Source organism: Muscardinus avellanarius (genome assembly GCF_963383645.1).
Source record: "Muscardinus avellanarius genome assembly, chromosome: 3".
In the NCBI taxonomy this organism is placed as follows: Eukaryota; Metazoa; Chordata; class Mammalia; order Rodentia; family Gliridae; genus Muscardinus; species Muscardinus avellanarius.
This window is the reverse complement of record NC_137788.1, coordinates 109707779-109727706: the sequence shown is the minus strand read 5'-3', so window position 1 is coordinate 109727706 and position 19928 is coordinate 109707779. Positions and strand designations below refer to the sequence as shown.

General features: G+C 46.1%; 1 protein-coding gene across 1 annotated transcript in view; it reads right to left on the bottom strand.

Annotated features, from left to right (window-relative positions):
* Positions 1–19928, bottom strand: part of ATF6 (activating transcription factor 6) — a gene marked incomplete at both ends in the record, with an annotated part of 124035 nt that overhangs the window by 64278 nt on the left and 39829 nt on the right. Inside the window, 5 exons of the mRNA XM_080690437.1 lie at positions 288–399; positions 2113–2180; positions 6345–6444; positions 8132–8245; positions 14942–15073. Of these exons, the coding sequence (XP_080546563.1) occupies positions 288–399; positions 2113–2180; positions 6345–6444; positions 8132–8245; positions 14942–15073 (526 nt within the window). The remainder of the gene's footprint in view (positions 1–287; positions 400–2112; positions 2181–6344; positions 6445–8131; positions 8246–14941; positions 15074–19928) is intronic.

Genomic DNA, 19928 nt, shown 5'->3' with positions numbered 1-19928 from the left:
GGAAATCTTTGTTTTTACCTTTCCTTTGGTTACAAACAGTACAGCAAATAAAAATCAATACATAGCTCCTATTTTCCACACACAAGCTCAAAGCCTGGCGTCAGTCGCGTGGCCAGTCTGCAAGAGGCTGGTCAGCTCAGAGCCCAGCACGGGAGGGAGCACAGGGCTGCCCCACCACGCAGCTCTCCAGACAGCGCCCCTCACACGAGTCGCACAAGGTGCAGCCGAGGTCTTGGACACAGCGGGCACTCAGAAATGTTTGCTTTAATCTTTCCAAATGAACTCACCCTTCGAAATGACACAACATAGAACGTGTCTCCTCTTCTGCGGAGGGCTTCAAAGAAGCCCTGATGGCTCCTGGGTGAAGCGTGATACACCTGCAGCTCACTCCCCGAGTTCCTACCGACATGAGAAAGGTAAAATGTTAATTAAGGTAAAAGTCTCACATTCTTCCCAATATTCACCCCGTTCTAAGGTTGTCTGAATTGTAAGAGTCTCTTTCAACTAGAAATAATTTTTATTTAAAAACTTATTTTAATTGACACATAAAAATCGTACATAAAGCCAGGCGTGGCAGCACCTCTGGTAATCCAGGTACTTGGGACACTGAGACAGGAGGATCGCAGGTTTGTAGCCAGCCTCAGCAACTCAGCGAGACCGTTTCCAAATCAAAAATAAAATAGGGCTGGTGTGTAGCCCAGAGGTAAACAGCCTGGGTTCAATCCCCAGCACCCCCCTACACACACAAATTGTACATATTTATGGAACAGCAAGCAATGTATTGATACATGTGTACACTCTGTAACATTCAAACCAGAGTAAGCCTGCTTGTCTCCTAAACAGTTATCATTCTTGAAGGTGAGACCATTCCGAACCCTTTCTCCTAGCCCGTGGAAGCATGCGGTTCATCTCCGTTACCCAGTCATCACTGCAACTGAGTACCAGAGCCTGTCTTTCCTGCCTGACTGTAGCCTAGAAGCCGCCGACCAATCTTTCCCCATCTCTCCTCCAGCTCTCCCAGCCTCTGGTGACCGCCATCTACCCTCCACTTCTATGGGCTCCACAGTTCACACCCCACACCTGTGGCCTGGCTGCTGTCTCCACTGCCGGCACCTGTGTAATGTGTGCATGCTTGTGTACATGTAAACATCACATTTTCATCATTTATCAGCTGATACACTTTTGTTGTTTTATTATAAACAGGCCGCACTAAACACACAAGAGCAGCAATTTTAATAACACTTTGAAAAGCCTAAGATCAGGATATTTACATAGTCCTATTTGCTAAAACTAAAATGTTCATTTTTGAATTAAGGTTCTAAAATGTAACAGATGATCAAGTATACTCCAAACATGTAAAAACAATAAAATTATGAAAAAATTTCTGCTCAAGTTTGCACGATTAAAAATTTTTGATAATAAAAATTAAACCTGTGGAAAAGCCATTTTTCACCATCCTGTCAAATATGGCCAGCTTGCCCGTGAGGCTCTGTGAAAGGTAGAAAGAGCCCAGGGTTTGGGAACAAAGCTCCCTGGGCTTGAATTCCTGTTCCATCTGCAAGTGGGTGTTCTGAGGGACACTGGCCTCTCTGAGCAGCCTCAATTTCCTCACTGGTAAAGTTAATGTAACCTTATGAAGTGTGCAGGATTATTATCTAGGTCAGAAGAGTTGTACGTGTTCAGGAGGAGACGTTTAAACTTCTACAAGTAAAACTTTCTTTTAAATCTTCAACATCTAAAGTGGCATTGTGTAGTGAGAAGTGAATTTTAAATCCAATCCTGGGGTCTACATTCCTGAAGACCTGTTCTGTGCCAGCAAGACACCTGGCACAGAAGGTAAAAATGACACCCTCCCAGGCTGGCAATGCAGATGCACATGGAGGACGGGAGCCTGTGCAACCTATGGCTTCTGGGAAAGCCATGACGCACAGCGTCCAGCTAGAGCTGTACTCAAGCTTGCGAGAGTCACCGTGGAAATTACCTGCCGCATTCCAACTGCTCAGAGGTGGGGACGGACATGAACTAATACAGAGCGAGAGACGGAGACGAAGTCAAGATGACAGGAAGCGTGAATCCTCTCAAACGCCAGACCGAGAGCTTCCACGCCCTTACCTGATGCTGGGGGTCTCTGTGTACTGCAGCGCCATCAGCTGGGAGTCTGAGCCTGCTTCCAGAGCCCCCTGGAGGAGAGACGCCATCACTCACTAGCTGCCACTCAGGGAAGGGAGACGAAGATCGCCCTACTCAGGGAAGGGAGACGAAGATCGCCCTACTGGTTTATTCTACATTGACACTTACTAAGCATTTACTAAGAATTCACATCGGTCTTGTGGATATTGTGATATATTAAGTGCATACCTAAATACTGACAAAGAAATGCTAACTCTAGGTCATATTCAGGGAGAAGAGATGAGGCTTATAGAGACTAAGAGACTTAAGGCATTTCTTAACAATGTTTCAAGGGAGAACAAAAGTTCAGACGAAGCACTGAAAGTTTTATGACTAAGCTATACAGGTATTACTGAACACGTAACAACTCAACTCTGTCTAAAGTAATTACGTTTTCCAAGTTAGAACAAGTTCCTAAGAAGTTTGTTCAAAACAAAACTAGATTCCCATTGTTAACTGAGTTAACCATGTCTTCTTGCCTAAATACACCTGTGAGTCAGGTACAAGGGCACACGTCAATGATCCCAGGACTTGGGAAGCTACACAGGGAGACTGTAGACTTGAGGCACAGCCTCAGTTTCAAAATTAAAATAAGACAATGCGAGAAACATAGCTCAGAGGTAGACTGCTTCTGGGTTTAATCTCCAATACCAAAAATAACATTTTTTCTTTTCTTTTCTTTCTTCGTTTTTAGAATGCCAGAGATTGAACCCAGAGGCAGTCTACCTCCGAGCTATACCCCTAGCCCTACTTTTTAGTATTTAATTTGAAACAGGATCTTGCTAAGTGGCACAGAAGGTCTCACTAAGTAGCTGAGGCTGGCTGGGAAGCTGTAATCTTCCTTTCTCAGCCTCCCAAGTACTGGATTATAACGCGTGCACCACCCACCCGCTAGAAATAAACAAATAAATACACCTATGGACTCTGTTTCAAAATAAATCAGGCTTGGTGGCACACACATGCCTATAATCACAATGCTTGAGAGGCTGAAATAGGAGGATTGTGGGTTTAAAGTCAGCCTCAGCAAACTAGTGAGGCCCTGTAGTATTTATATAAATATGAGAATGGGTGTAGCTCAGAGGCAGAATGCCACTGGGTTCAATCCTCAATACTAAAAATATTAAGATAAACAAAAAGGACTGAGGGGTGTAGCTTGGAGGTAGAATGTCCCTGAGTTCAAAGAGAGAGAGAGAGAGAAGAAAGCAGCCCTGTGGATTAAGTGTTGCTGATCCCTCCTTGTCAAGAGAACCGTGAGATCTGAAAGCATCCATGTCCACAACTGTACTACACTGCAGACCTCTCCACACAGCATCTGCTTGACACATCTCTCCTATTCCCGGTGTTTCTGTAACTGATCTTCAGAAGTGTAGGGTGTCTGAACCCAGGGGCACGTTACGATGGTTACATGGTGAGGTTCATCTGACTCTTGGCACTCACGCACCAATGCACCCCACAACCCTAGAATGGCCAGGAGGAAGGGCTGGAGGAGACAGCACAGCGCCCGGGTCTCAGCCAGGCCGCAGCTCCTCGGAGAGCACAGCTCACCGCCACGTGCCAGGTACCAGGAGTGGAGCTGCAGGACCAATGCCTGCCCTGCCGGGTTTCATCACTATTTTGGTCCTGCTCCTTCTATCCTATTCCTCCTCTGGAGATGCGAATGTTTACTCTTCCCTTTCTGTATCGGATGCACGTCACTTGCTGTTTGACTGTCACTACCTTTTACAGGGGCTCACACGAGAGTTCACCTCGAGTCTCCGGGGAGAGTTTGGGATTGTTCAGTGGTGCTGGGAACTCTCAGAGGACTGAAGGCATACTGGCATTGTGAGCTGGGTGTGAGCCTTAGGGGCCAGGGATGGGATGTGTCATTAGACATAAAATGACCCCTGAGGAGCTCATTTATTAATACTGAAGGTTGATTCCATTGAGTCATGAAGATTGTAAGCCAAACAGTGGATAACGGCTGTAATGGACTTGTGACTGGAGGAGGTGGTCCTGGGGCAACCCTGGAGGTGATAAGAGGCTCCTCCTCCTTCCCGTTCAATTTTGCTTCCGGCCTCCATGATGTGAGAAGCACAGCCATGTGCTCTCCCCGCCTGCCTCCCACCACCAAGCGTGGAGAGCCGTGGTCCCCAGCCTCACATGGACTGAGCATGAGAAATCTTTCTTCTAAGTTACGTGGTCAGTCTTTTAGATTATATCAGAACACTACTTATTTATGTAGTCATTTAATAAGTAGCAAATAAGCCAAAATCAAATCATACCTCACTGATAAATATAAGGTTCCAAATAAATTAAATTGCTGTTGAATGTTCATGCTTTCTTCATGAACACAGACTTCTTTCCCGAGTCTCAGAAGAGAGTGGGCAGACATTAAGGAAAGCTGGATTGAGATGTTGGGAAAGGAGAAACTGGATGCACAACTTACTATCTAGTATTCACACCAAGAACAACGAAGCCTCTGAGAACTGGCACCGCTTTACCATGTCAGCGATGAGGATGCGCAAGGGCAGCTCGGGCAAGGCCGTGAGCTAGGCCATGCACAGACACGAGGGTGTGCTCACTGGGGGTCCCTCCGGCAAGGCCGTGATCTAGACCCTGCACAAACAGGAGGCCGCGCCCACCGGGGGTCTCTCTCGCTCTTGAACGTGCAGCTCTGTTACAAGAGGCGGGCTCCACCTCCATGAGGCCTCTGTCGTCACAGACAAGTGCGTGCCCTAATGGTCCATTCCAACGGTTTTCTCAGTCGTCCCCTTTGTCGGCACTGCTCGGCCTCGCACAGTTCATCCTCCCCTTCTCCGGAAGCCTCTGCCTGGGCTTGGGGCACCACAGCCCATATTTCCTCCATCTTACTGCCGGCCACCCCCTCCTCCCCAGTGCTGGTTCTCTCCCTCAGCCCGGCGATCACTCTGGCTGGGCTCAGCTCCACACACTGCCTTCTTTCCTCTTCAGGGTCTCATTGGACAATACCGCCCTGAAGTCAGCTCCTGTCTCAGCCTCTCACCAACGTGCCAGACCTGGACATCTGATTGTCTGCCAGACCTCTCCATGTGCATGTCAAGAGCTGCACCAAATGCAACACACCTGAAAATTCCTGGCTCCTCTCCTCCCTCCTCTTTCCCCAGATTTGGGCTCAGGAAGACAGTGTCACTATTCATCCAGCACTTAGGGCACAGGGACCACTCTAAGTTCCTTTTTATTTCCCAGTGACAATTTCTAACAGCTCTACTTTCAAAATATATGTAGCAATCAGGTCCCTTCCTCTGCCTCTGCATCCACGATGCCACAACGGCCCCGAACCCTCTCACCTGGACTGCTGAAGCAGACCTGAGCTAGTCTTCCTGCTTCAGTCAGGCCCCGCCCAGGGCTGTCCTGTGGGGTGCCCACAGTGGCCTTTGAAAAATATAAATTAGGGCCGGGCATGGGAGCGCACGCTTGTGACCCCAGCAATGGGGAGGCCAAGACAGGAGGTTCACAGACAGCCTCAGCTACTTAGTGAGGACCTTTGCAACTCAGTGAGACCCAGTTTCAAAATAAAGAATGAAAACTAGGGCTGGGGGTGTCGCTCGGATCCCTGGCACCCCCCCCCCAATCAGGGGCTGGCCACATGGTTCAGTGACAGAGGGCCAGCTTAACAGGTGGGAGGTCCCAGGTGAGATCTCAGACAGACACACACACGTGCGTCGCTTTCTTGCTCAGATCCTCCCACGGTGGCACTGCATGCCCAGATGGAATCCATGTGCTCCCAATGCCCTGAAGCTGCTCTGACCTCAAGTCCACCATGTCCCCAGCCCCGCCTTCCGGCTCACTCAGCTGTGTGTGTGCGTGTGTGTACCTGGCCCTGGGCACCGGACCCAGGGGCCTTCTATCTCCAAGCCACACCCCCTACGGTTCCTTTTGTTTTTATTTTGATACAGGTCTAAGTTGCTGAGCATCTTGCTGAGTTGCTGAACCTGCACTCCTCCAGTCTCAGCCTCCCAAGGACTGGAGCTACAGGTACGCGCCACTGCACCTGGCTCTCACTCAGGCACGGTGTGACAGAGACGTAAAGAAAGGTGCTTACACACAGGCTAAGTAAGTGCGGTCATCAGTCCCCCGTGGCCAGCGCTACGCCCACGGGGCGCCCTCACTGACAAACCGCCCAGGTTTCAGCACCACGGCACTGCTCAGAGACACACCTGTAGGAGACGGGCTTTCTGCTGACCGTTCGTCGTTCTTCTTGACTTGGTCCTTTCCACCTCGTGTCTATGGACCCAACCTCGAAGTTCATGATTTAACCTGTAAAACAGCTTATTAGTTACACACTATGACAGAAATAAATGTCTTGTTCCTCTCAGTTAGAAATGGACTTAATCATTCTGTGGTATTCCAGGTATCCAGTTATCTAAGACGGCTTTTGACTTGAAAAAGCTAAGACACTTAATACTGAGTTGTTTTTAGTAAGGCATGCATGGCCCCTTCCATCCTAAGTGCAAAAACTGAAGAAAACCAGAGCAAAATATCTGCCAAATAATTAATACTAGATGCAAAGGTTTCCCACCAAGCAGTACGTCCTGATTCTGCTCTTCTGCTATGTATACAGAAGCATCAAGACGCTGGAGAACACAGATGATAACACAGAGGCGGAGCTCAGGAGACTGCTCTTGGGAGAAGGGAACAGTGAGCTCAAGTACGGAGGGGCAGGGTCGAATCCTTCAGCAGCGAAGACATGAAAAGGCTAGTTCAATGTAACTTCCTTTCTAGAGAAGCTGTGACGATGTTAGAGTAGCTTTATGAGTAATAACTGATTACTAATCACACATGCACACAAAAATAAGGCAATTTTGAGATTCAAGGATAGACTAACGGAAAAACTGCCTGGGAAAAAGCTGAGTGTGGTGAGGCACCTGGAATCCCAGCGCTTGGGAGGCTGAGACAGGAGGAGCGCAGGTTTGTGGCCAGCCTCAGCACCTTCCTGAAGTCCTCCCAACTTAGACACTTTTCAAAATAAAGAATAGCTGAGCATGGTGGTACACACTTGTAATCCCAGCATTTGGGAGGCTCAGACAGGAAGATCGTGGTTTAAGGACAGCCTTGGCTACTCAGTGAGACCCTGTTTCAAAATAAAGAATAAAAAAATAGGCCTGGAGGTGTAGCTCAAGAGGTAGAATGCCCCTGGGTTCCATACCCAGTACTACACACACACACACACACACACACACACACACACACACACACACACACACACACACACACAAAGAGAGTGCCAGGTATGGTGGTGCACACTTGTAATCCCAGCATTCAGGAGGCGGAGACTGGAGGAAAGCAGTTCACAGACAGTATCAGCTATTTAGCGAGGCCCTTCGCAACTCAGTGAGACCCTGTTTCAAAAACTAAAAAAAGAAAGAAAGGAGGAAAGAAAGAAAGAAAGAAAGGAAGGAAGGAAGGAAGGAAGGAAGGAAGGAAGGAGGAAAAAAAGAAAGAAAGAAGGAAGGAAAGAAAGAAAAAATAAAATAGGGCTGAGATTATAGCTCAGAGGTAGAATGTCCCTGGGTTCAATCTTCAGTACCACACACACACACACAAAAAAAAGAATGCAAAGACAAAATTAATAAGCAAGGCACGATGGCGGGACAGTATCTCCAGAACCACACACCCTCTTCTAATGACTACCTCCCCATCTGAAGGAAACGGCGCCCTCTCCCATGGCTGCCACCATCCACAAGCCTGGCATTGACCCTGAATTTCAACATGGACTTCATCCCCAGTTTTGAAGTCAAGTACACTGAAGTCGAGAGCCATCACATCGGATGGCCCATCGCGATCTCTGTCCAGCAGCTGGGGAAGCTGGACTAGAACTGACAGCCCTGGGATTATTCACAAGTCACTGGGAGAGTCCCCTGGGTGCCCAGAGTGACACTCCCAGGTTCCACAGCGAGCGTGGCAGCCGCACGCGCAGCACTCCTGTGGCCGCCTGGACACTCACCGGAGGGACTCTGTCATGTTGATCAGGGGCTGGCAGGGCGGTGGAGGGATGTACAGCAGCGGCTCCTCCGTCAGCACCATCAGAGCCTTGTCGTTTGAAACGGAGTGATCGTGTCTGAAACAGACAGGCACCAAGTTGTCTCCTAGTTTCTTATGGTCCTAAGAAGTTTGCTATAAGGACAGCACCCCTAATACTAACTTCCCATCCAAGTCAATGTACAGTAAACAGAACACGATGCAAGACAGAAGTAAATGTAATAGGAAAAGGACAGCCATGCAGCACACTCGACGCTTTGTGGGTTTCTACAGAGAGCAGCGATTCTCGTTTGCCTCGTTTGTTACTTCTTATTGAGCAGTTAACAGGTGCCAGGAAAGAGGGTACCATGACAACAGGTGGCTTGTGACTTCAGTGAGCTCAAGGCATTCAGTTCTGCTGGAACAGAGGAGGTGGCGAGGGACCAAGGGAGAGCGCAGCCACAGGGAGGGAGCAGTGAGGGCCAGGCGCACGGCCTTCCAGCCTGCGGTAATGGGCTCAGCAGTCTCACAGCAGCAAGTGTGAGTGAGGGGTAGGTGCGCGACATCAGACCCTTGGCAGGAGAAGACTGAGCGAGCTGGGTGTAAAGTTTAAAATCATGGACCAACCTATCACTGACCAGCTACTGCACCTCCTCAGGAGGTCCCCTTCCTAGTCACCATGGAGACCGCATCCCATGAATTCACATCTAGACTGAGGTAGGCAGCGGAGCCGGAGGGGGAAGTTAGGCTCCGCACCAGGCATGGGGCACACCCGTTGTCACGGGCTTGGGTCGCAGGCCGAGGGTCGCAGTCACCCTCAGCCACTCGGCCAGCCCGTTTCAAAATATGAAATCTGACAGCGCCAGAGTGGAGTGGGGGGCTTCGAGGTAAAATGCCCCCGGCTTCAATCCCCAGTGCCACAAAAAAGGGAAGGAGGGGACACAGGGCTCCTGCTTAAGCACAGATATCAGGGGGACACTTGCAGGAAACTGATGGGAGGTAAACAAGAAAAAGAACAAGTTCCACCAAGTTTGAAAGTGTTAAGGTCATAAAGACCAATGAAGACACGAATCTGGAGACCTGAGAAAAAGTCTGGAATAGAAAGATAAATTTCAGTCGTCAGGATTCTGTGCAAAATTATGGATGAGTCACTCAGGCAGAAAGAGAACAAAAAAGTTCACATAGGAAGAGTGTACCAAAAAATGTCTGTGGCTGAGACTGTAGCAACAGGAAAGACACATGTTCAGGGAGGGTGCACAAGGCAGCCTAAGGCTGGGGAGAGACAGGCAGAGACAGGAGTTTCCATCCAGTCTGGCAACACCGAAACCACTGGTCCCCTCAACAAGAATGGTTTGGCAGAGTAGAAAACTTCATGTTAAAAGTCGGATCATTCTTGGCGTCCTCTCTTCTGGGTAGGAGGGTTAAGTAGGGCTAAGTTGTTTGGAATAAGGCAGAGATGCTGGCACACACGTAATATGACTGTACAACATTAAAAAAAAGAGCAGCCTAAAATTAAGTGTTGAGGGAGAAGAAAACTAATCTGTGCTCAGTAAATGTACACCCTTCTGAATGCCTACAAGCAGCAGCTGCTAGGATACACTAGAAAATCAAAAACAATGCCAGGCGTGGTGGCGCACACTTGTAATCCCAGGAATTGGGAGGCTGAGAGAGGAGGATCGCAGGCTCGAGGCCAGCCTCTGCTGCTGCAACATAGAGAGACCCTATTTCAAAATCAAGAATAAAAAATAGGACTGGGGGTGTACAATGCCCCTGAGTTCCATCTCTAGTACTAAAAAGTAAAAAACAAAGACCTGGCACATGTACATAACTTTAAAAATCCTGCCTGCATACTTACAAAAACACTCACTGTGCTCCATGAGAAGGGCCCAAAACTGCTTTGGAAAAGATATTTCTCATCTATAACTTTCTTTCCATATGACAAACCAGTAATGATTTCTGCACATCTGTGCTGACTGGCTTTGTTCTAACAGCCAAAAGTATTTTAGAGAAAGGAACAAGTCTGATAGGAGAGGTTCCAGGACAGGGAGTGGGTGGAGCCACGGGAGAGAGGAGAGGGAGAATCCAGGCCAGCCCCAGTCTGGAGACACTTACACCCACGCTGACCCAGTGACAGCCAGCGCGCCGGGCTGCTCCAAACCACTCCACATCCAGAGAGAAGTCCAGCAAATAGATCACAAAGGGGAGGGCGGACGAGGAGCTGGCTCAGGAGAATCCCTGAGTAGAGACAGGCCGTGGCTGGCCACTCTTCCTCCTGTCCACGCCGGCCTGGCTGTGGCTCTTGACGCGAGCATTACTAACACCACTTTTCCTTCTTAAAAGTGGCCCAGTATGGTTGATAATTACACTGTCATATTACTTATATATCACCTATTCCTAACATTGAAAAAACATGTAGCTGATTATTAAATAGGCAACCCCAATATTATGAAATATTATAAACTATGGGGTTATAACCTACTTTTTTGTTTGAACTGTAATTCTCCTAAAAAATTAAACATAAGATGAAATAAGCTATATTAAAAAACAAATAGAGCCAGGCAGGGTGGTGCACACTTATAATCTAGTACTCGGGAGGCTGAAACAGAAGGATCATAGATTCAAGGACAGCTTCAGCAAGTAGCGAGATTCTCAGAAACCTAGTAAGATCTTGTTTCAAAACAAAAACTAAGAAAAAAAATGGCTGGGGGTATAGCATGGTGGAAGAATACCCCTACATTCAATCCCAGGAAAACACACACACACACACACACACACACACACACACACACACACACACACACACGAAAGCAGAAAAGGAGAATTAATCGATTATAAAGTCTTCCATAAAAGCCCAGAACTGGATGGTTTTGCTCAATTCTTCTCAAACTATTCCAATAACTGAAAGAGAGGAAAGCGTTCCAAATGCATTCTGTAAGACTAACATTACCCTGATATCAAGATCAGACAAGGACACAACAAAAAAAGAAATCTACATATTAATATCCCAGATGAACACAGATACAAAAATCCGCAACAAAATACTATAACTAGAATCTGACAGCACATGGTGAAGATTATACACCATGATCAAGTGAACTTTATCCCAGGAATGCAAAGATGGTTCAACATATGCCACATCCACAGAAAAAGGGCAAAACCCATCTCAACAAATGGAGATAAAGTCTTTGATAAAATTAAACATCCCTTCATGATTAAAAATACTTCAGAATTTAGTTACAAAAGGAACATACCTCGAGCCGGGTGTGGTGGCGCACACTTGTAATCCCAGCATTCGGGAGGCTGAGACAGGAGGATCGCGGTTCGTGGACAGCCTCAGCTACTTAGTGAGGCCCTCTGCAACTCAGTGAGACCCAGTTTCAAAATAAAGAATAAAAATAGGGCAGGGGGTATAGTTTGGAGGTCAAATGCCTCTGGGTTCCATCCCCAGACCAGCCCCCCCCCCCAAAAAAAAGGAACATACCTCAACACAATAAAGGCTGTTTACAAAACCTACAGCCAGCATCGTACTGAATGGGGAGAAGCAAAATACCTTCCACTCAAATGAAAAACAAATCAAAGGCACTCATCTGTATCATCCTTATTCAACAGCACATTGGAAATCTTAGCCAGAGTAACATAATAAAGCAAGAGAAGAAACAAAAGCTGTCCAAATTACTACATGGAGGAGGCCAACTATCCCCGTTTACAGAAAACATGATCCCGAACCAAGACAGGGCTAAGGATTCTACCAGGAAAAAAAGTTAGAACTGATAACTTAGTATGATTGTAGGATATAAAACCAACGTACAAACATCAGTCACCTTGCAATTTCAATTGTGTTAAACAGGTTTCCTGATATTGGCCTTACAAATGGACAGGTGTTTCAGTAACAGCACTGCTCACTGCAATTCAACACTCGGGAGATTCAGGGAAGAACAATCTTGATCCTATCAGCTGACAGCTATGATCCTAAGCCTTGTTATATCTAAAACTTCAGCCAATATGGAAGAGATGCTTTCTGCTTTCACAAGTGAGCAAAGGGCTCCTTGTGAGACTTACTGTTTGTTCCAAAGGAGAAAGAGTATCTAAGAAGACACTGGCAGAAGCCATCAACATTTCTTTGGATAAGCTCAATTTAAAAATACTTAATAGAGGCAGGTGTGGTGGTCCACGCCTGTAATCCCACTACTTTGGAGATTGACACAGGAGGATACCAGGTTTGAAGTCATCCTCAGCAACTGAGTGAGACCCTGTTTCAAACTAAAACATGCTATAGGGCTGGAAGTGCAGCTCAGAGGTAGAACAACCCTGGATTCAATTCACACTAAAAACAAATAAACAAGAATTACTTTCACAGTCAGTGAAGTTGAAAAGAACTTAATTAGTTCTTCAAATCTGAAAAGTCTAGTAAAAAGTTTAAAGTACTTTTTTATTCTTTAATATGGCAACCTTCTTAAAGTTAAATGGCTTCTATTCACTCATTAGACAAATACTTATTGAGAACCTTATCATGGCAAGTTCTGTAGGCTTAGGGTACATCAGAGAACAAAGTAAAGACCCCTGCATCTACTCAGGTGATGAGAGAAGGCGATGAGAAGTCACCAGGGATCGAGTCAGCGTAAGATCGAAGGGAGCAGAACGGGCATCGGAGTTGATGCTAAGGCATCAGTTATCATCTCTGTGCTCTTAACCCATTGTGCAAACCAAAGAAATACAGTCAAAATGGAAACTGTCAATGTTTCCTTGGTCTCTGTGTCTCTATGATTATTTTTCTTTTTGGTACTAAGGACTGAATCTAGGGGCATTCTACCTCCAACCCATAATCACAGCCATTACTATTTTACAGAATCTCACCAGGTTGCTCAGAGTCTTGCTAGATTTCTGAGGCTGGTCTTGAACCTGCCATCCTAGTGTACTTAGCCCAATACTAGAATTATAGTGTGTGTCACCACACCCAGCTAAGTCCTTTAATTTTGAATGAAGCACACAATGGAATGTTTGGCAGTGACCACAGTATTCATTAAGATTTAAGAGAATCTACCCTCAACACAATCCCAGTTGAAAACAAATAAATACATAAACATGCTAAACAATCAGCAGCCTTTTTCTACACCAATAACAAAATTGCCAGGAAAGAAATCAAAAATGTAATTCCATTCACAATAGCTATAATAAATAAATTTTTAAAATGTAAAAGCTTAGTAATAAATTTAACCAAGTAGATCATCTCCACAATAAAATATACAAAATGCTGATGCAAATATTCATAGGAGACACAAAAAATGAAAAGATATTTTATCTCCATGAATTGGAAAAATTAATATTAAAATTTCCATACTATTCAAATCAATCTGTAGATTCAATGCAATTCCTACCAAAATATCAATGTCACTCTTCACAAAAATAGAAAGCATATTCCTAAAATCTGTATGGAGTTACAAAATATCCCAAATAGGCAAAATAATCCTGAGCAATAAAAGCCAAACAGCACAGTTCTGGATAAAAACAGACACAGACCACAGAAGCACAACAGACGACCCAGAAATGATGCTAGCCAACTGACTTCGGGACAAAGGCAGCAAGAGCATACGTTGTAGGAAAACATTTTTCTTCAGTAAGTAGTGCTGGAAAAACTGGATGCCCGTATTCAGAAGGAGCCAGAGCCCTCTTCCACACTCACCATCTAAGAACTCAACTCAAGATGGTGAGCGGCCTGAGACTGTGAATCAGCTCGAGGAAAACACTGCAGAAATGCTTCAGGACCTTGGTTTGGGCAAACGGATCTGACCCCAGTGCTCAGGCACAGAGCAAAAAGTAACACATGGGATTACATCCAACCTGAAAGTGCAGGCTGCAGAGACAACTAAGGGAGGAAAGGGAAACTGCGAGAACGACTCATCAGTAAGAACTGACACCCAGGACACAGAAGGGCCCAACCGCTCACGGCAAAGCACCGCACCTCCGGATTCTAGAGGGCTAACAACCTCTCAAGAGGCTATGCGTGTAGCCTCGCTCAACAGTGTGGGCGCACAGAGGGAAAACCAGAAGGAGCTGCCCCCTACGGCCCCGGCTTGTACAGCCTCAGAGAGCCGAGCACAAATCACCTTGACTCATTTCAAGAATTATACTGTGGAATGGCTGCCATACCATGACACCTCTTTGCGTTATTAGTCAAGGCCCTGACTCCATTTGGCTCTAATAAAAATTGTAAAAAACGGAGGGAAATGTTTATAGAAGCCTGCAGCTCTAAAAATGTACACTATAACCATCTTCTAACTAATGGAATATAGGGATTATATTTTCATATAATTATAAGTCTGTGCCATCAGCAAACAATGTGAAAAATTGCTAAGTAGATGTTACATTTTAACATGAGAGGGATTCAGAAAAGATTACAACAAACAAGTATAATTCATCTTACATAATGACTGCACATAGGTTCAACAATCATCGATTCATTATCTACACAGGGACGATACAGCAACACGTATGAGATAAATTAAATGTACAAACAGAAGATAGATAAAATAAAGAACCGAAGATGGTGTACTGTTTCAACATGTACATGTTGATGCACACAAACTGAGAATTTATGGTTACATCTCACAAAAATTATAAAACTGGGAAAGATTGCAGAGTAAATGTATTCTTAGAATTAATCTTAAAAAATTATTAGTGGCCAAAGTGATTCATCTAATCTACTAGTCACAAATGTACACAAATCATTAGATATAAAGTTACACAAGATGAAATTCTGCTCTTTCATTGAACCAATTAGACCAACACACTACCTCACCTGTAGTTGCTTTTCTGGATGATACCATCTGATGTGTCTTGGGCTTCTTTAGCAGAAAATCCTAAAAGATGCCTACTTTGATGTGCAGGGCTCACACCATGGTTCTTTCTCCTGGAATCCTGTTCCAGCATGCTGACAAAAAAATAAATAAAAAGAAGCCAAAGGTGAAATACAAACATCACATAAATGCATAGGCTACATGTAGCTCTAAAGCAAACCAGACCTCTTTTGTGGTCCACACATACAGCAAAAATGCTAGGTACAGAAGTCCAAACAGTGCGTTGATGCCTTTAAATATTCCAGACCTGGTGACCTGTCCATTTCAAAATAATTTATAAGTTTTTCTAAGAATAAAAGAGCCGTATTTTAAATAAAATGTTTAAACAGAAGCAGCGCTCCGTATTAAAGCCCCAAGTGGCTAGAGTGTGGATCTCAGGTGCCCTCGGGCCATGGTGGAGGCCTGGCCCTACGGGAGGGAGGCTGGAGCCTGGAGGCCCAGTGGGAGGGAGCTGGTCTCTGCAGCGTGCCCGAAGGGGAGGCTGGCACCCCACCCTCCTCCTCTCTCTTTCACTCCCCAACCACGAAGAGGGAACCGTGTCACCTGCTGCGGGCATCTTTTGTGACATCTGGTGCTACCACAGTTCCGAAGCTGTAGGGACAAGTGACCACAGACTGAAACCTCTAGAATCATGAGCCAAAGTGTGCTTGTCCTCAGGTATCTATTACAGTAATGGAAAACTAACACACGTTATACAAACAGGAATACACAGGACATATTTACAAGCCAATTCTAAACCTGGATCTTAATTGATAGACTTGAAAAAAATCTTTACAACATGTTCACAATCAACAAAATATTTTGAACAAGGGACTCAGTGATGGCAAAACTTAGGATCCAAACAGTCTGAGTCTTAATTTTTCTGTGTGTGTGTGTGTGTGTGTGTGTGTGTGTGTGTGTGGCAGAAGGGATTAAATCCGGGGCTTTCTACTTGGGTAGACCCTAGCTCAATTTTATGATTTACCTACTGGCCCAGAATAGAGTTTGAAAAAATTTTCTTAAGAATATTTTGAAGTTTTTCACCTGTTAAACTTGTTCAGTTTTTGATTATTATTGTTGTTTGGCCTCCATTCCCTACAGATTTTAAGTTTTAAAATAAAATTTCTAAAAACTTTTTTGAAAAGAAATTTTTCTTAAGCTTAAATACAGAGTAGCTGACTTCATTTTTCAGCAAAAAGAAACTAAGTACTTAAACTCTGTGAAATGACCCATAAAAACAAGCCCAGCAACGTGAAGAACTGCAGGCTCATGGTCCCCTTGCTTTTGCCAAGGTCAGACTGGTAAGCTCCTCAGCTCCCTGTCAAGAGTCAGAGCTGCCGAAGTCTGACTGTGACACTGCAAACATAAAGACAGGAAGCTGGCAGCCCTTATAATGATCAAGTGGATGAAAGGCTATAAGAAAATTACTGTCCAACCTGGGCCTGATGGCCAATGCCTGTAACTCCAGTACCTGGGAGGCTGAGACGGGAGGATTGCAGGTTTGAAGCCAGCCTCGGCAACTCAGCAAGGCTCTCAGCAACTTAGACTGTTTTCAATTAAAACATAAAGTAGGGCTGGGGGTGCAGTTTGGAAGCAGAATGAGCCTGGGTTCCACCCTCAGTACCACACACATTTACACAGAGATGAGAAGAAGACAGGAAATTAAAGATGGACGTCCCAATCCTGGCATCGGTGGCTCTGTGTCCTCCAGATACCCATTAACTTGGTGTGCTGGTTGGACTGGGAACGTCTCCTGAAGGGCTGGCGTTCTGGAGAGTCACTGTGACCAAGCACAGGCTTGTGTCCTCAGCAGTGGACACTTACTGTAACGGATTAGGCAGGCGGCAAGCTGGCCGGAGGGTGTGGCCTTAGGAACTCGCCTTTGTCTTTGAATCTCCTGTTTGTTCTCTCTTACCTTGGCCTCTATAATTTGTGAGCAGAGCCTTGCTCTCTCTTGTTACTTATTCATTGGATTAATAAAGTAATTTAATAAATCTTTATTTAAAAAGGGAGGGAGGAAGGGAGTATTGGGGATTGAGCCAGGGGCATTCTATCTCCAGCTATACATTCCCAACCCTTTTTATTTGTCATTTTGAAACAGGGTCTCACTAAGTTGCTGAGGCTGGCCTTAAACTTTCTATCCTCCTATCTCAGCCTTGCAAGTCCTGAGATGACAAGCATGTGTCACCATGCCCAGCTAAAGTCTTTATTTTTTAGTAAATTAACCTGCTTTCCTATGGTACAAGCAGATCGATTTTAGATGGAAGCCATCTCAGCAGGTGAGACTCATACTGGTTTTCACCCTCCAAAGAAACCATATGCTGCTGTTATTCAGAATCACGCATCAAAAGCTGAATGATTTTAAACTGAGAAAAGCACAGAGACCTTTAGGTTTTAATGTGGGAAGTGTGCAAACTCTGGAGGGAAGATGTGTGGCCAAGACGTGACTCTGAGACTCCCTGCTGTACAGCCCAGAGAAGGCTGGTTAGCAACATCACCAAGCCCTGACTCTTCACATGTAAAGTACAAAAAAATAGCCAATGTCTTGCAGAGTTTCCCGAGACTCTGATGAGGCGGTGCAGGCAGAGGTGCTCTGTGGTACCCATGGGGCCACAGCAGCTGGTGACGCTGCTGTCTGGCCAGGCTGGTCAGCAAGTGATGAGTGACCCTCTGAACCAAGGTCCCGGCCTGTGCCCACCACACTGAGTCCGGTCTCAGGAAGCACAGGTTTGCTCTGAACCGAGTTCTGGGCCCGCCACCCCAGGCCCTGGGCCCACGTCCACCACACTGAGCCTGGTCTCCATAGAGAAGCAGGTTTGCTCTGAACCGAGGTCTGGGCCCACCACTCCAGGCCCCGGGCCTGCGCCCACCACGCTGAGCCCAGTCTCAGGGAGCAGGTTTGCTCTGAACCAAGGTCTGGGCCTGCCACTCCAGGCCCCGGGCCTGCGCCCACCACACTGAGCCCAGTCTCAGGGAGCAGGTTTGCTCTGCCTCTCCTTCGAGTTGCCCATGCATCGTTACTCCCCACTGCTCAGCCCACACATCTCCATGCTTCCCCTCTCACCCCAGCCTGCCACGGCCTTCCCGGGCCAGGAACACCCTTCAGGACGTCCAGGCCGCTGCTCACATCCCGGCTGGCGTGTTTCTGCTCACGATGACCACTGCTTAAAGCTGCGGCCTCACATCCGCAGGGCCGAGCCCACACTGCCCCTCTGCCCAGGGAGCCACACAGTCACCACACTTGGAGTGCTCTTTGTCTTTTCTCTCTGCAGTGAGTCGAGGGGCACAGAAACCTGTTTCATTCCAGGCCAGTACCTAGCTCATAGGAGGCATTTCTTTTCCTTTCTTCTTCTTTTGTTGTTATTTTCTAAATAACAAATCATTGAACTTGACGTATATTCTGCCTTTTGTCAAGAAGAAAATCCACATCTTCATTTCAGAGAACCTAACCTACAACTCGAGGATGGCAGGTGGCCGGGGCTCGCTGATGCACTACCTCCAGGGCCTGCCTTCAGCCCAGCTCTGCCCTTGACAGACTCTCAGTCCCTTCTGAAAATAAAGAGTGAAATCTACAGACACTATCAGAAAAGAGACCAATTACTTTGCCAAGGCTCCCTCCCCCATGGAACTGGAGATTGAATCTGGCGCATTCTACCCGAGCTACACCCTCAGCTCTATGTTATTATTTTGAAACAGCATCCTGCTAGGTTGCTGAGGCTGGCCTTGAACCTGCGATCCTCCTGTCTCAGCCTCTGAAGTACTAGGATTACAGGCATGCACCGCCACATCCGGCTACAAGAACATGTTTAATGATCATGAATAAATTAAACTATCTGGGAAAGGATGCCCACCTCCCCCGTCCCAGGTTTAGGACACCAGGTACTTAACATGGGGTACTTAACACCGGGTAATTAACATGGGGTACTTAACACCAGGTACTTAACAGCGTACCCTGTTTCCTCAGTTCATCTGTCACTTTGATAAATGTGGAAAATACTTTTAGCCAAGAATTTGAATTAGAGTCCATTTGAAAATCTGGCTGAACAAACTATGTATCCTTACTTGGTGGTTTGGGTTCTGACAGCTCTACGGTAATTTTTAACCTACCGCCAATAATGATTTCATGCCGCAAATGTGCTTACGAACCGAAAAGAAAAAAAAAGAAATGGAAACAGATTTCAGGACAAGTTCATTGCAGAATAAGAAGCTAGAAATCTTCCTGTAAAATAATAAAAAGTTGACAAACTAAGAAAATGCAGGAATAAAGACATTTTATTTTTAACCAGCTCCAGGCGACTCCAAGTCAAAGCCATATGCTCTGCAGTCAACTTTTCCTTAAGACCTAGTCTCGTAAGAAAACCACAGCACAGCTGGCCCTTTGGTAGTCTGAATATTCTTCCTCACCCACGTCCAATGTCTCAAACTAGACAGATTCCAGATCTAGTGAGGCATATCACCTAACGCAGAACAAACAAGGAAAAGCGCCCTCCACTTCAAACGCTTGTTATGTTCTAAAGACCCAACATACTTAAACCTCCTTGGGATGAAAAATGTATCTACTGGGCAAATTTGTTTGTCATATATTGCTTTCACTAGGACCTGTGCTAATAAGGCACAACAGTTCAGTCTTGCATTGAACATCTAAAAGAACAGCATTAACTTCATTATGGTAATAGAGTTTACACTCCCAAATTTAAAATACTTTGGAAGTCAGTCTGTCCAAACTTAATTTTGTGGTATATCAGAAAAGCACAGACCGGGCTCACAATCTGGCCCAATGGTGCTGCTTTGGGTCTCTAGACACACAAGCCCGCTGACAGGAAGCTTGTCAACAAGTACCTTCCAGGTGGAACCAAGGAGGGCGACTGGGAAGGCCTGCTCCTCTGTGCGTCACCCTCCATAAGACCCTGCAGACAGCACCCCAGCCCTCGCTACCTGCCACTCTCCTGG